This window comes from Halichoerus grypus, chromosome 8 (genome assembly GCF_964656455.1).
Source record: "Halichoerus grypus chromosome 8, mHalGry1.hap1.1, whole genome shotgun sequence".
Classification (NCBI taxonomy): domain Eukaryota; kingdom Metazoa; phylum Chordata; class Mammalia; order Carnivora; family Phocidae; genus Halichoerus; species Halichoerus grypus.
Genome location: NC_135719.1, coordinates 62,988,286 through 63,005,405, shown reverse-complemented (window position 1 = coordinate 63,005,405; position 17,120 = coordinate 62,988,286). Strand labels below are relative to the sequence as shown.

At 34.6% G+C, this 17,120-nt stretch overlaps 1 protein-coding gene across 2 annotated transcripts in view; it reads right to left on the bottom strand.

Moving 5' to 3' along the window:
• The window catches only part of FAM227B (family with sequence similarity 227 member B), a 210,149-nt gene that overhangs the window by 156,657 nt on the left and 36,372 nt on the right, over positions 1 to 17,120 (bottom strand). For both annotated transcript variants that reach the window (XM_078079389.1, XM_078079388.1), the window contains exons 10-11: positions 12,487 to 12,588; positions 7,204 to 7,330 (exon numbers count right to left, since the gene is read on the bottom strand). In XM_078079389.1, coding sequence (XP_077935515.1) covers positions 7,204 to 7,330; positions 12,487 to 12,588 — 229 coding nt within the window. The remainder of the gene's footprint in view (positions 1 to 7,203; positions 7,331 to 12,486; positions 12,589 to 17,120) is intronic.

Below are 17,120 nucleotides of genomic sequence, written 5' to 3'. Positions count from 1 at the left end.
CGTTGATTGATTTGCGGATGTTGAACCAACCTTGCAGCCCAGGGATAAATCCCACTTGGTTGTGGTGAATAATCCTCTTAATGTACTGTTGGATCCTATTGGCTAGTATTTTGGTGAGAATTTTTGCATCCATGTTCATCAGGGAAGTCTTGATAAATTTTATGTTTCCAGGAATTTATCCATTTCTTCTAGGTTGTCCAATTTTTTGGTATATAATTGTTCATAGTGGTCTCTTTTGATCCTTTGTATTTCTGTGGTATCAGTTGTAATGTCTCCTCCTTCATTTTTATTTATTTGAATCCTTTTTTTCTTCATCTAGCTAAAGATTTGTCAATTTTATATTTTAAAAAAAACACCTTTTAGTTTCATTGACTTTTTTCTATTGTCTTCTTTGTTATTTCCTTCCTTCTGCTAACTTTGGGTTTAGTTTGTCTTTCTTTTTCTAGTTCCTTGAGGTGTAAAGTTAGGTTGTATGTTTGATATCTTTCTTTTTTCTTGATGCAGGTAGTTATTACTATAAACTTCATTCTTAAGATGGCTTTGACAGCATTCCATAGTTTTGGATATATTGTATTTCTATTTTCATTTGTTTCAAGACATTTTTAAAAATTTTTCTCTTGATTGATTCTTTGACCCACTGGTTGTTCAGGAGTGTGTTGTTTAATTTGTGCATATTTGTGATTTTCTAACTTTCCTGTTACTGATTTCTAGTTTTATAAAATTTGTGGTTCAAAAAGATATTTGGTATGATTTCAATCTTCTTAAATTTATTAATACTTGCTTTGAGCCCAAACATATGCTCTATCCTGGAAAATGTTCCATGTGTGCTTGAGAAGAATGTATATTCTGCTGGTGATGGATGGTAGGTTCTATAAATGTCTGTTAGGTCCATTTGGTCTAACATATGGTTCAATTCCAATGTGTCCTTGTTCATTTTCTGCCTGAATGATTTATCTGTTGCTGAAAGTGGAGTATTGAAGTCTCCTACTATTTAAATTGTTGTCTCCTTCTCACTTCAGATATATTAATATTTGCTTAATATTTTTAGGTGTTCTGATGTCATTCTATGTACAATTGTTATAGCTTCTTGATGAATTGCCCCTTAATTATATAATGATCTTCTTTGTCTCTTGTTACCATTTTTGGCTTACAGTATATTTTCTGTAATATAATTATAACTATCCCTGCTCTCTTTTGGTTTCTACTTGCATGAAATATCTTTCCATCGCTTCACTTTGAGTGTGTCCTTAAAGCTGAAGTGAGTCTTGTAGGCAGCATAATGTTGGCTGTTGCTTTTTTTATCCATCCATCCATCCACTCTATGTATTTTGATTGGATTATATAATTAATTATAGTTAGGTAAGGATTTACTGATGTCATCTCATTAATTGTTTTATGGAATCTTTGTGGCTCCTTTGTTCCTTTCTGCCTCTCTTGTTGCCTTCCTTTGTGAATTGATGATTTTCCATAATGGCTTGCTTTGATTCCCTTCTCTTTATCTCTTATGGATTTGCTTAGGTTTTGCTTTGTGCTTACTGTGAGGGTTACATAAAACATTATATAAGTCTATTTTATGCTGATAATTTAACTTTGCATACCCAAAACTACTCTTTTACTCCCCCCCTTTTATGTTTTTGGTGTCACTGTTTACATCCTTTTATATTGTATCTCTATGAAGAAATTATTATAGCCATAGCTATTTTTAATATTTTGTCTTTTAACTTTTATACTAGAATTAAGTGGTTAACACACTACCATTCCACAGTATTAGGATATTCTGAATCTAACTATATGCTTACCTTTACCAGTGTGTTGTATATTTTTATATAATTTTTTGTTATTAATTAGTGTCCTTTCATTTCAGCTTGAAAAACTCCTTTCAGTATTTCTTGTAAGGCAGTTCTGGTGAACTTCCTTAGGTTTTGTTTGTTAGAGAAAATATCTCACCTTCACTTTTGATGGACACCTTTGCTTGTTAAAGTATGCTTGGTTGGCCTTTTTTTTTTTCCTTTTAGCTCTTATCTGGAACTGATGGGCCATTGCTAGCTTTGAAGATGGAAGAAGGCCATGAGGCAAAGAATGTACACAGTTTCTAAATGCGTAAAAAAAATTCTTCCACAAAACCTGTAGAAGAAACACAGCTCTCCTAACATCTTGATTTTAGCCTAGTGAGACTCATTTTGGATTTCTGACTTCCAGGAGTGTAAGATAATACGTTGTGTTGTTTTAAATTGCTAAGTGGTAATTTTGTTACAGTAGTAAGAGGAAAATAATAGAGTCTCTGGTGCTCTGTTTTCTTACTGTGTATAAGGAATTCTGGTAATAAAAATTTTGTGAAAAAATGAAACAAAAATGAAAGCTAACTGATAATGTAAGCAATGGAATTGAATATATAATGTAAAGACAGAAAAATAAAGTGATTAATTACCTAATAGAGATAATTACTTTATCATCTAATAGTGATTACATCATCCTGAAAAAGAAATTTTTGATACATTAAGGAGGAGAATGCTGAATTTGGTATTTTAGATCTATGATATAAACCTTTCCTCAATAAAGAAATAAGAAAAACATGTCTTATAAAATTCTTTCAACAAGTGCTCTAGCCAAAGCAAAATAGTCACAAGTGAAAGATAAAATGTAGTAAAAGTTGAAAAGGTCATTTATGAGGATAGACTCAGGAAGCATGTGACTCTTGATGGATAGCAATATGAGAAAAAGCAATGGGATAGAAATCTGTAAAAACATATTCATGATTAAAAAAAATCACAGAGGGGCGCCTGGGTGGCTCAGTTGGTCAAGCGACTGCCTTCGGCTCAGGTCATGATCCTGGAGTCCTGGGATCGAGTCCCACATCAGGCTCCCTGCTCGGCAGGCAGTCTGCTTCTCCCTCTGACCCTCCTCCCTCTCATGCTCTCTGTCTCTCATTCTCTCTCTCGCAAATAAATAAAATCTTAAAAAAAAAAAAATCACAGAGACTCTCGTGCAGCCTTTGTTTTCAACTTAACTTTTTATCAATGCATATAAACATTTTAAAAAATGTACAGATCAGCTCAATGAATTTTCAGAATTTAATACATGGTGCTCATGTTACCAGCACCCAGAAACAATATTCAGCACTCTAGGAGCTCTCTTTTCTAATCACCCATTTCCAAGGACAACTATTATCTTCATTCCTAACACTATAGATTAGTTTTGCCAAATGCTGATTTTTTTTATCAGTGGATTCATACAGGATCTACTCTTTTGTGTCTGGCTTTTTCCCCCCCTCAACTATGTTTGTATGATTTGATCATACTGTTGAATATAATTGTAATTTGCTCATTCTCATTTCTGGCAGTATTTCATGATATGAATATTCCATAATTTATTTAAACTTCATATTATTGATGGGCATTTGGACAGTTTGTTTTGATTATCAAATAAATAGTGCTGTTATAAACATTTTATATCTTTGGTGTACAGAAACATGCACATTTCTGTAAGGAATGTACCTGGGAATCGTAGACATGCCAGGTTAAAAGTCTGTATATGTTCAGTTTTAGTAGATATTGGCAGCTATCCAAAATGGTTGTACTAATTTAAACTCCCACCAGCATGTCAGCCTTTTATTCTAAGAAAATGTAGGTTTCAATTTTTTTAAGTTTTTTGTCTGTTTCAAGTTTTTATTTGAATTTCAGTTAGTTAACATACAGTGTAATATTAGCTTCAGGTGTACAATATAGTGATTCAACAATTCCATACATTACCCAGTGCTCATCACAAGTGCATTCCTTAATTCCCATCACCAATTTCACCCATCCCCCCACCCACCTCCCTTCTGGTAACCATCAGTTTGTTCTTTATAGTTGAGTCTGTTTCTTGGTTTGCCTTGCTCTTTTCTTCCCCTTTGCTCATTTGTTTTGTTTCTTAAATTCCACATATGAATGATATCATACGGTATTTGTCTTTCTCTGACTGAACTTATTTCACTTAGCATAAAACTCTCTAGCTCCATCCATACTGTTGCAAATGGCAGGATTTCATTCTTTTTTATGGCTAAGTAATATTCCATTGTGTGTGTGTGTGTGTGTGTGTGTATGTATATATATATGTATATATATGTGTGTGTATATATACATATGTATATATATATGTGTTTGTATGTATATATATATATATATACTTCTTTCTTATCCATTCATCAGTCAATGGACACTTGGGCTGTTTTCATAATTTGTCTATTGTAGATGCATATATCCCTTTGAGTTAGTATTTTTGCATTCTTTGGGCAAATACCTAGTAGTACAATTGCTAGATCATAGGGTAATTTTATGTTTAACTTTTTGAGGCACCTCCATGCTGTTTTCCACAGTGGCTGCACCAGTTTGCATTCCCACCAACAGTACAAGAGGGTTCCATTTTCTCCACATCCTTGCCAACACCTGTTGTTTCTTGTGTTGTTGATTTTAGTCATTTTGACTAAAGGTGTGAGGTGCCTTTGGAATTGTCAATATTAATTATAAAGTTGTATTCAGTATAATGCAAAAAAAATGAAGTGAAATAACTGGAAACTGAAGAAATAGAAATTTTTTTGCAGAGGGTAAGATTTTATACGCAGAAAACCCAAAAGTATGTACAGATAAGCTATGGATCGAATTTTACCAATCACTGGATACAAATTAAAAGGCAAATTATAATTCATTAGCAATAGTCTGAAAATGAAATTTAAAGTATTTCTAATAACACTCTGAAAACGCCAAATGCCGAGGAAAAATAATAAAATATGTACAAGATTTATATGCTGAAATATAAAATACACTGAGATAAGTTACCAAAATCCTAAATAAGTAGGGAGATATGCCTTTTTCATGAGTTGGATGACTCAATAAAGTTAAGATGACAATGATCCTAAAACTTACCTATTGATCCTTGCCTGGTCATGGCAAGAGTAAAGGGATTCTTCCTATAATATTAATTTTTTTTAGATAACGTTGGGTAGAAGTCAAATCAATACGCTTGCCTCTATAATAACAGGACTATAATTAAAGACTCGAAAAAAATCTAATTTTATGTCTCTATAAAATTGATTCAGTATTATTTTACTGGTAGCTAAAATCCCTAAAAATTATTCATTGTAAATTTAAGAGTAAAAGATATATCTAAACTGTATCAGGTGAAGATTTATGTTAGACAAAAAGAATTTTTCTCTCTTTTGTGAACTCATATATTTTTATAAGAGAAAAGGGATTTTTAATTGATTAAAGATACAGCACATATTAAAACCATTGGAAATACAAATAAAATCCTATGGAAACACACATGTCTACTAGTCTATGCAACCACACAGAGAATACATAGAATTCTATTTCTGACAAATAGGAATATATCTTTGTTTTCAAGTCACTAGGTACCATTTATAATATTTTGCTATGTATCATTCATTATATAATAGAAACAACTCAATAACTTCCAAACTCCAAATATGATACAAGCCACAGTCTTTAACATAAAGCAAAAAAGTAGACATTAATAACTAAAATATAAACACAAAAGACTTTGCCATTAAAAGGCACTATCTCAGAAGACTTTTGGGTAAAACAGAAACCAAAATCGCAACTACATTCTGGATATGTTCTATCTCTTGGTCAACACGGTGATTTCATGTATACGTGTGTGTGTGTATAGCTGGGTTCTTCCCATAGGAAGTTCCATGGACTTCCTATGTTTCCAATTTGTATTCTCCCCTTACAACTATGATTGTTTCATTATTTCTTAGAAGTTTTTGTTAGAAAGTTGGATTATAACTTATTTCTGCTGTGTTCCATTTTTTAATTGCTAGGTTAAAAATTTCATGTTTTTGTTAACTTTTTTCTATTGAGTATTAAAAATATGTATTAGTTTGCTAGGGCTGCCATAACAAAAATGCTATAGGCTGGAGGACCTCAACAACAGAAATTTATTTCATCATAGTTCTGGAGGCTGGAAGTCCAAGATCAAGGCACCATCAGGTTTGATTTCTCGTAAGGCCTCTCTCCTTGGCTTACAAATGGCTAACTTTTTGCTGTGTCCTCACATGGCCTTTTCTCTGTGAATACATATCCCTGGTGTCTCCCTATTCTAAGGACACCAGTCTTATTAGATTAGGGCTCATTCAAATGATCTCATTTAACCTAATTGCCTATTTAAAGTCCTATATTGAAATGTAGTCACATTCTGAGGTGTACTGGGGGTTAGAATATCAAAATGTGAATTTTGGGGGACACAATACAGTCTAGAAAAGTCAGTAGGAAAGTTGTCCTGTTCTTCATCACATTTTTTCATATAGTATCTTGGCATGAATGCTGTGTCCATTCCCTTTTTATTTCTTATATTAGAATTAGTTGGATTTTTCTCTATAATTAGGAGACTCTTGACTGTGTGTGTTGACTGAGTGGGGGTTGGTTTCTCAGGGCTGTTTTCTAGTCTTTACCTCTCAAGGGCTCCCTTCTTAAAATATGAAACATTTTCTTTTAGAAATGGTTTGGTTGCTAAGAACTGGTATAAAACAGTTTTAAAAATCAGTCAAAATTTGTATCAAAAGATTTACAAGAAGAACTATTTGAAAATAGCGTCTGGTAGTCCATAGGAGTAAAGCAGTCTTAAAAAAAAAAAAAGTGTTGGGAAGGTCACTCCGGAATATGAAACTATACGTTAGTTTTAAACTCAAGTACCTAAATCTCTAGCTAAATGCTCTAGGATAGAACTTTACTTTCCTTCAACCTTTCAGTCCTATCACTCCCACCTACACATATACCATGATTCAAAAAACAACTTTTCCTTGATTAGTGATTGATTGTATTTCTGCAAGGAACTCAGTTAGCTCTAGAATTTAACCAGTATTATTTGCCATAAAAAGGTCAGTAGCATTCCAAGGAAACTTAAACTATTTACCTTCCAAATATAAATATATATAGTATAACTTTATTTTTATGGAAATTCAATTTTCTATAATAATTCCATTGTCTATAAAATTATTTGGCTTCTAAAGCTAATAACAGATTAATTTTGTTATAGCAAAACTTTCAGAAGAAAATAATTATTTTTTTAAAACATAGGCATCAATATGGCATGTTTTGTAAGGCAAAGAATTACCAATTATTTTAGCTGGAGTAAACAAGATACTGTATACGAAAAGTTTTAGGTATCAAAATAATGATCAATATGTAAATGATATACTCATACCTGACAACCAGAGAAAAATATTATTCCCCAGATCCTCTTTAAATTCATCATTAAAAAAATTACTCGATTCTGGAAATGCTTCCTGGAATGTTGCATAGATGGCCTGTGCCAAACAGTCAGGATACACCTACCAAAAATAGAGTCATATTAGAATAATTTTATATTTTATATAGTATATGTCAACTACCAAAGAAATTATTATTAAGTATGTGAAATATACGTGTCCCTTTTTTCTTATAGCTTGCATTTGGCCACTTATAACTTCTTTGTACCCCTAATTGAGGGACATGAACAAAGAAGAGTTGAAAATAAAGTCAATTTGGCTATTTGTTCACATTTTAGAAAATTTAATTTGGATAAAAAGATGAAGTTAACAATTAAGATAAAGTTTGATGATTCTATTTTAAGTTTTGATGATTATTTCATTTAGAAAATTTAATTTGGATAAAAGATGAAGTTAACAAGATTATGTTTGATGATTATATTTTAAGATAAAGTTTGATGATTATTTCATTTAACCTTGGTATTGTTATCCTCTTTTAGAAAGTGACATATACAGATCATTATAATAAAAAGTATATTTGTGTATTTTTAATTAAAATATAATTGACATATAACACTGTGTAAGTTTAAGGTATACAACATGTTGATTTGATACACTTACATATTGCAATACGATTACCACTATAGCATTAACTAACACCTCTATCACCTCACATAATTATCATTCTGTGTGTGTGTGTGTGTGTGTGTGTGTGTGTGTGGTAAGAGTAGCAAGCATATTTTTACTTATTTATTTATTTTTACTTTTTTATTTTATTTTAAAGATTTTATTTATTTATTTGACAGAGAGAGTGAGAGAGCACAAGCAGGGGGAACAGTAGAGGGAGAGGGAGAAGCAGACTCCCTGCTGAGTAGGGAGACCGATGCAGGGCTCGATCCCAGGACCCTGAGATCATGACCTGAGCCGAAGGCAGATGCTTAACCATCTGAGCCACCCAGGCGTCCCGCAAGCATATTTTTAAATAACTTAAGTCTGTTTAGGTGAGTTAATATATTGCAGTTACTACTATATTGTTTACATATGAAAAATATGATCAGGTATCAACAAATATATGGTTCTACCATTATTCTATTAGACTTAAAATCCCTAAACTACTAAATTCCTCTTAGGAAGTAACTAAACATAAAAGTTACATTTTTCTTTAAATTTTTTAAAAAAATTTTTATTTATTATTCTGGTTCTCAGCAACCAAATAAATATCTAAAATCACATTTAGCCCTTAATATTAAATGTAAAATTTTGTAATCTAAGTGTCCCTTAGAGGTCACTGTCCCAATCCTTGGGAGTGTGTAAATGTTCATTTATACAGCAAAAGGGCTTTGCAGATTTCATTAAGTTAAAGATCTTAAAATGGGGAGATTATATTGGATTATCCAGTGGGCCTTAATTGCAATCATAAATGTCTTTATAAGAGGAAGGCTATGGAAATTTTTACTACAGAAGAAAAGAAGGCAATGGGATGGCAGAAAAAAGAGAGTAGAATAATATGACCAGAATCCAAGAAATGCTGGCAGCCACCAGAAGCTAGAAAAGGCAAGAAATGGATTCTCCTTTAGGGCCTCTTAAAGAAATTGGCCCTGTTGATACCTTGATTTTAGTCCTGGAAGACTCATTTTTGGACTTCTGGCTTCTATAACTCTAAAAAAATGCATTTTTATTGTCTTAAAAGTCACTAAATTTGTGATAATTTGTTATAGCAACAATAAGAAACTAATACAGTCATCTACTCCAGGTGGTAAGTGATAATATTTGCTGATAAGTGATAATATTCTTTGAAGAACTCCATGATATTTTTTGGTGGTGGTGGGGGGGAATGCTTTAACATATTTGTATATTTAATTTTACTGAAATGAATCATGAACATTTTTACTACCAGGAACAATCATATATTTTGGTATAAAAAATCATACTATTAAAATTAAAAGGTTGAACAAGGTGAATAAGGGGAAATTCTAAAAGCTTTCTGTGAATATCTCATCTTCATGATTAAGGATCAAGTGTCAAACTGTGTTGGGAAAATTTCTGAAGGTCTATCATTGTATGACACTGGAAGAAAGTGAAGTAAAAGTCACACTAAATATGTTTAGATTCAGCTAATTTGTACTGAATAGTGGGACATGACGATGACTTTAAAATTCTTAAAAATTAATAAATTTCTCTTTGTTAGGTCCAAGGTAAATCAGATGAGCAAGCAGTAACAAAACCCTGACTTGTTTGAATGAGTTAAAAATAATGGAAATTTGTCAATAAGAGATAAGACTTTATTTCTACTTAAACAGCTCTGGGGGAGATAGATGTAGATGTCCTCATTCTCAAGCATAAACGGGAAGTATTAAAAGAAGACTGAACCCAGGCCAAGGGGTCAAATCACCAAGATGTACATCTTATTCTCAAAGAGGCTTTGAATCTTGATTAAACAACTTCTTATTTCTCCTCAGAAAAAGCCACAAAAAAATAGGGACCCAGAAAAAAATCAAGTCGTGATTTGAGAAAGGTTATAAATATAACATCTATCGAAAGGCATATCCATCCCAGGGGAGAACATTTGGACCAAAAGTGTAGGGCTATAAATTGGAGAATGGGGGATATGCAATGGTACCAGTACTTTCTTTGCCCACTTTAAATAGGCCTGTTATCCTTTTCTCAAGAGCATTATGTTAAAGCATGCTTGATTTCATCAAACCATGTGGGTAGGCTAGGCTCATTCACCACAAAAGGACAGACTAAGTAAAAGATTATGGATAGGAGAAACAGCTGTTTTTGTCATTTCTAGACAATTTGCCAAAAATCCTAACCATTAACTAGCTTTTATATGAAAATAAGAAAAAATATTTCAAAATTAGCAGAAAAAATCCTAGTCCATCTTTCAGAACACCACTATTCTACAAAATGACAATTTATGAATCACAGTTCTAATCAACCTCTTCCAGCTATGGAACTGAGAGACTAAATGTGTTGCCAAGATCACCCAGGTAATTAGTAGCAGATTCTGAACATGAGACCAAGTCTCCTTATTCCCAGTCCACTAGTGGTTTCCTTTTATAGACACTGCACATATATGGCTTTGAGTAAGAAAGATAGGTGAAGACTGAACATATTGTCTGGCAATGTAAGTTTGTTTATATTTTCATTGTGAAGGATATTTTACTGTTTTTAAGTTTGTTTTACCCATGAAAACAGTTATCAACTACAAAATATGACTGTATATCTGATTTACAGATGTCAACACAACAAAGCATCTGAATGTGACTTCTGCTTTGAGGTGCTGGATGTTTAAATTTAAAAGTATGTAATGAAATTCCTACACATTTTATTTTTCTTTTATTTTTATTATTTTTTTAAATACTGTAATGTATTATTTGTTTCAGGGGTACAGATCTGTGATTCAACAGTCTTACACAATTCACAGCACTCACCATAGCACATACCCTCCCCAATGTCCATCACCCAGCCACCCCATTCCTCCCAACCCCCTTCACTCCACCAACCCTCAGTTTGTTTCCTGAGATTAAGAGTCTCTTATGGTGGGGCGCCTGGGTGGCTCAGTTGTTAAGTGTTTGCCTTCAGCTCAGGTCATGATCCCAGTGTCCTGGGATCAAGCCCCGCATCGGGCTCCCTGCTCTGAGGGAAGCCTGCTTCTCCCTCTCCCACTCCCCCAGCTTGTGTTCCCACTCTTCCTGTCTCTCTCTCTGTCAAATAAACAATAAAATCTTAACAACAACAACAACAACAAAAAGAGCCTCTTATGGTTTGTCTCCCTCTCTGGTTTTATCTTGTTTCATTTTTCCCTCCCTTCCCCTATGATCCTCTGCCTTGTTTCTCAAATTCTTCATGTAAGTGAGATCATATGATAATTGTCTTTCTCTGATTGATTTATTTCGCTTAGCATAATACCTTCTAGTTCCATCCATGTCGTTGCAAAAGGCAAGATTTTGGTTTCTTGATGGCTACATAATATTCCAGTGTGTGCGTGTGTGTGTGTGTGTGTGTGTGTGTGTGTGTGTGTATTTATCACACATCTTCTTTATCCATTCATCTGTTGATGGACATCTAGGCTCTTTCCATAGTTTGGCTATTGTGGACATTGCTGCTATAAACACTGGGGTGCAGGTGCCCCTTCAGATCACTACACTTGTATCTTTGGGGTAAATACCCAGTAGTGCAATTGCTGAGTCATAGGATAGCTCTATTTTCAACTTTTTTGAGGAACTTCTGTACTGCTTTCCCGAGTGGTTGCACCAGCTTGCATTCCCACCAACAGTGTAGGAGGGTTCCCCTTTCTCCGCATTCCCACCAACATCTGTCGTTTCCTGACTTAACTCTAGCCATTCTGACTAGAGTTAAGTCAGGTATCTGACTAGGTATCTCATTGAGGTTTTGATTTGGATTTCCCTGATGCTGAGTGATGCTGAGCATTTTTTCATGTGCCTGTTGGCCATCTGGATGTCTTCTTTGCAGAAATGTCTGTTCATGTCTTCTGCCCATTTCTTGATTGGATTATTTGTTCTTTGGGTGTTGAGTTTGATAAGTTCTTTATAGATTTTGGATACTAGCCCTTTATCTGATATGTCATTTGCAAATATCTTCTCCCATTCTGTCGGTTGGCTTTTGGTTTTGTTGACTGTTTCCTTTATTGTGCAAAAGCTTTTTATCTTGATGAAGTCCCAATAGTTCATTTTTGCCCTTGCTTCCCTTGCCTTTGGCGATGTTTCTAGGAAGAAGTTGCTGCGGCTGAGGGCAAAAAGGTTGCTGCCTGTGTTCTCCTCTAGGATTTTGATGGGTTCCTGTCTCACATTTAGGTCTTTCATCCATTTTGAGTCTATTTTTGTGTATGGTGTTATGTGTCTGTTTTTGTGCCAGTACCCTACTGTCTTGATGATTACAGCTCTTAATGATCACAGAAAAATGATAAATTTTATAGGTAAACAAAAAAAACCAAGAATATACACAGAATAAGATAGTAGTTTTCAAATTATCAATATGCAAACAAAATACCTATACCACACTAAGGAGATTCTGTAAGACTTTTAGGCAATGGAATACAATATAATGAGGGGGAAACATAACTTTTAAAACATGACCATTACTTACTTTACTTCAGGAAATTTGCTTTCAAAGTAACAAAATATGTTCTAATAGGTGTTTAAATAAAATGACTATTTTTAAAATTTCATTTGTTCTAAAAATGCTTAGTGTAACCAGTTAATTTCTATGTTTACCTGGAGGAATGCATCTTTTCGACTTGTAGGGATGCTCATGAAAAGTATCACATAGCTTTCTGAAATTCTGTCGAACAAGGAATCTTGATTTTCTCTGTCAGGCTTAAAAAATAAAACATGTATGAAATTAAAAACATAAATATTACAATTTAAAGTTGGAATTTGTACACATAATGTCAGTAATTTTATTTATTCTTAAAAGGCAGATCAATTGCTGCAGTGAGAATGAGCATGGGTTTGGTACCATGCAGAGCTGAATTTGAATACTGGCTTTATTATTCATTAGTTGCCTTACCCTGGGCTAGTTAATCAGTCTTAGTTTCTTCATCTGCCAAATGTATGTAAAATATACATATGTAGTAAAATAAGGACAAGAATCATGTTTAGTTTGGCTTTGTAATTCAAGCACTTAGCACAGTGCCTGGCACACAGAAAGCACGCATTTGATGAGTTAATGAAGGTTCCTGCATTAAAGCTGGCATGTAAAGGCAATCAATGATTATTACTTTCTCTTGTCCTATATCTACTCCAACTCTATCATTATCAGTAACTCAGTATGAAATTAAAGCACTTACTAGGATAAGACAACCACAGCCAGAACTAGTAAAACTGTGACATGATGGCTAAACTAAGACATGGTAAATATGTTGTAAGAAGAAATAAATGTATAGATAATAATAATGTCAATATTATAGTAAAGTCCTGAGAGGATGAGCTTGGGAAGATGATGTAGTAGGGATTCCTGAGCTCACCCCATCCACATTTACAGCTAGGTTATCATCCATATCCAAGTTAGTAAACCAGAGCTCAATTTGAAGACTGGCAGAACAAATTCTACAACTAAATTTAGAGAAGAAACTGCCTCTGAAACATTAGGAAGGTCAGAAAGGTGGAGAGAGACTGCCCTCAGGAGGGAGGGAGCTGCTTGCCTGAAGAGGGCAGAGAAATGGGCCCTCACAACAGGCAGCTCACACAGGGAAAACTAATCTCCATAACATTTGGCTTTAAAAACTAAAAGGGCTGAATTCCTCCTGTTTGTATAACCAGTGCTTTAAAAGTCACCTGACTCAGCACTGGGTGAGCCAGGAGGTCAAGTGATAGCTGAGTCATCACCCTTAAAGGGACAGCAGCCTGTGCAAAGAGGCAACATAAAAATGACAGTTTACACAACGCTGGGGGCAAATGGGAAACAAATCTGTTCATACTGACTTCAGATGTGTTGGTGGACTTCTCCAAAAATGAGGGAGCTGGTAGGCACCTTTTCCTTCCCCACTCCCCAGCATAAATACAAAACCACCTGCAGGAGGCAAGGCTATAAAGACACTTATAGCCTTGGCCCAGGGCTCAGGGCAAATTTTGTTAAAGCTGCATGTGTGCCCTGTCCAGCTGCCAGGTGCACAACTGCTGCTGTGTGCCACACCCAGCCACCACACCATGCCTAGCTGCATGCCCCCAGCCACCACACCATGCGTAGCTGCATGCCCCTGGCCACCATCACATGCTGGGCCCAGCCTTATGCTCCCGGCTGCCCTGGCACACAGTTCCCAGGTAAAGCAGCATGTTGGGGGATCCAGCATAGGCCTAGTGGCCCAATGCAAATCTTGCTAACACTGCTGCCCCACTTCCAAGTTCCCCTTCAGGCAAGTCCCCTCAGAACTGGCCTGCCTGAGTCCCACTAACACCACGGAGAGGAAGCACAGCCCACAACAGGCAGAGTCAGTACAGATGACTGCACAGAAAGGAAATGTGACTCAAACACAACAGCAGGTTATAAGCAAAACACATAGGATACTCTCCTTAAGTGCCAGGTTCTGGTGAACAGGGGACACTGCACTGCAGCGCACTCTAGGGTCTCCCCTTCATAAAGTCACTACTTTCAAGAGCAGAAGACATAGCTGACTTTCTTAACACAGAGAAACAGACACAGAGAGGTAGACAAAATGAGAAGACAGAGAAATTTATCCCAAATGAAAGAACAGGACAAGGCCATAACCAGAGATCTAAGCAAAGCAGATATAAGTAACACACCTGATGAAGCATTTAAAACAATGATCATAGGGATACTCACTGGAATTGAGAAAAGAGTGGAAGATATGAGTGAGAGCCTTAACACAGAGATGAAAAATAACATAGTGGAGATAAAGGGCTCAATAAATGAAATGAGAAACACGCTTGATGGAATGAATAGCAGGATGTCAGAAGCAGAGGAATGAATTAATGACAGAGAAGACAGATTAATGGAAAGTAATCAAGCTTAACAAAAGAAAGAAAAAAGTTATGCAAAACTAGAAAAGACTTGGGAACTCAATGACTCCATCAAATGCAATAATATTCGTATTATAGGAGTCCCCAAAAAAGAGAGAAAAAAGGGGCAGAAAATTTATTTGAAGAAATAATAGTTGAAAACTTCCCTAATCTGGGGAAGGAAACAGATGTCCAGATCCAGGAGACACTAAGAACTCCTATCAAAATCAATAAAAGCAGACCCACACCAGACATATTGTAATTAATTTTGCAAAATATAGTGATAAAGAAAAACAAATCTTAAAAGCAGCAAGACAAAAGAAGTCAGTAACTTACAAGGGAAAACCCATAAAGTTAGCAGGAAATTTTACAACAGAAACTTTTTAAGCCAGAAAAAGGGAGTGGCATGATATATTCAAAGTGCTGAATGGGAACAATCTGCAGCCAGGAATACCCTATCCAACAAGACTATCATTCAGAGTATAAGGAGAGATAAAGAGTTTCCCAGACAAACCAAAACTAAAGGAGTTTGTGACCACTAAATCAGCCCTGCAAGAAATATTAAAGGGGACTCTGAGTGGAAAGGAGAGACCAAAAGCGACAGTGTAACACAAAACAGGGAACACAAAAGTAATAAAAATGAATATTTCTATAAAAAATAATCAAGGATATAAAACATGATACAATATATCTAAAATGTGGGTGGAGGGGAGGAATAGGTTCAAACTTTAACAACCATCAATTTAATATGGACTGATATATGCAGAAGAGGTTATATGCAAACCTAATGGTAACAATATGTCAAAACAACTAATAAATATACCAAAAAGAAAGGGAAAGAAATCCAAATATATCACTAAAAAAATCACCAAAACATGAGAGAAAGACAAGAAAGGATCAGAGAAAATCTTCAAAGACAACCACAAAACAAGTAATGAAATGGCAACAAATGCATATCTATCAATAGTTACTCTAAATTTAAATGGACTAAATGCTCCAATCAAAATACATAGGGTGACAGAATGGATAAAAAAAATAAGACCCACCTATATGCTGCCTACAAGAGACACATTTTAGACTTAAGGCATCTGCGGATTCAAAGTGAAGGGATGGAAAAACAGCTATTATGCAAAGGATGTGGATGTCAAAGGAAAGCCAGAGTAGCAATACTTAAATATAGGACAAAATAGACTTTAAAACAAAGGCTGTAACAAGAGGCAAAGAAGGACATGATACAATAATAAAGGAGACAATCCAACAAGAAGATATAACAATTGTAAATATTTATGCACCCAACATAGGAGCATCCAAATACATAAAATAGTTAATAACAAACATAAAGGAACTAATCAATAATATAATAGTAGTAGAAGACTTTAACACCCCACTTATATCAATGGACAGATCATATAGACAGAAAATCAACAAGGAAAAAATAGCTTTGAATGATGTACTGGAACAGATGGGTTTAACAGATATAGTCAGAACATCCCATCCTAAAACAGTAGAATACAGATTCTTCTTAAGTGCAAACAGAACATTCTCCAGAATAGATAACATATTAGCCCAGAAAACCAGCCTCAACAAATTTAAGAAGATTGAAGTCATGCTATGAGAATAGAAGTCAACCACAAGAAAAAATCTAGAAAGACCACAAATAAATGGAGGTTAAATAGCATGCTACTAAACAATGAATGGATCAACCAGGAAATAAAATAAGAAATAAAAAAGTACAAGGAAACAAATGAAAATGAAAACACAGCAGTCCAAAAACCTTGGGATGCAACGAAAGTGTTTCTAAGAAGGAAGTTTATAGCAATACAGTCCTATCTCAAGAAACAAGAAAAATCTCAAATAAATAAACAAACCTTACACCTAAAGGAGCTAGAAAAAGAACAACAAACAAAATCTAAAACCAGCAGAAGGAGGGAAATATAAAGATTAGAGCAGAAATAAATGATACAGACACTAAAAAAAAAAAAAAAAATAGAACAGGTCAATGAAACCAGGAGCTGATTCTTTGGAAAAAAAAAAATCAATAAAATTAATAAACTTCTTCTTTGCTGATTTGGATGCCTTTTACTTCTTTTTGTTGTCTGATTGCTGAGGCTAGGACTTCTAGTACTATGTTGAATAGCAGTGGTAATAATGGACATCCCCGCTGTGTTCCTGACCTTGGGGGAAAAGGTCTCATTTTTTTTCCCATTAAGAATGGTATTTGCTGTGGGTTTTTCATAGATGGCTTTTATGATATTGAAGTATGTACCTCAATCCCTAGCACTGTGAAGAGTTTTAATCAAGAAAGGATGCTGTACTTTGTCAAATGCTTTTTCCGCATCTATTGAGAAGATCATATGGCTCTTGTTCTTTCTTTTACTAATGTAGTATAT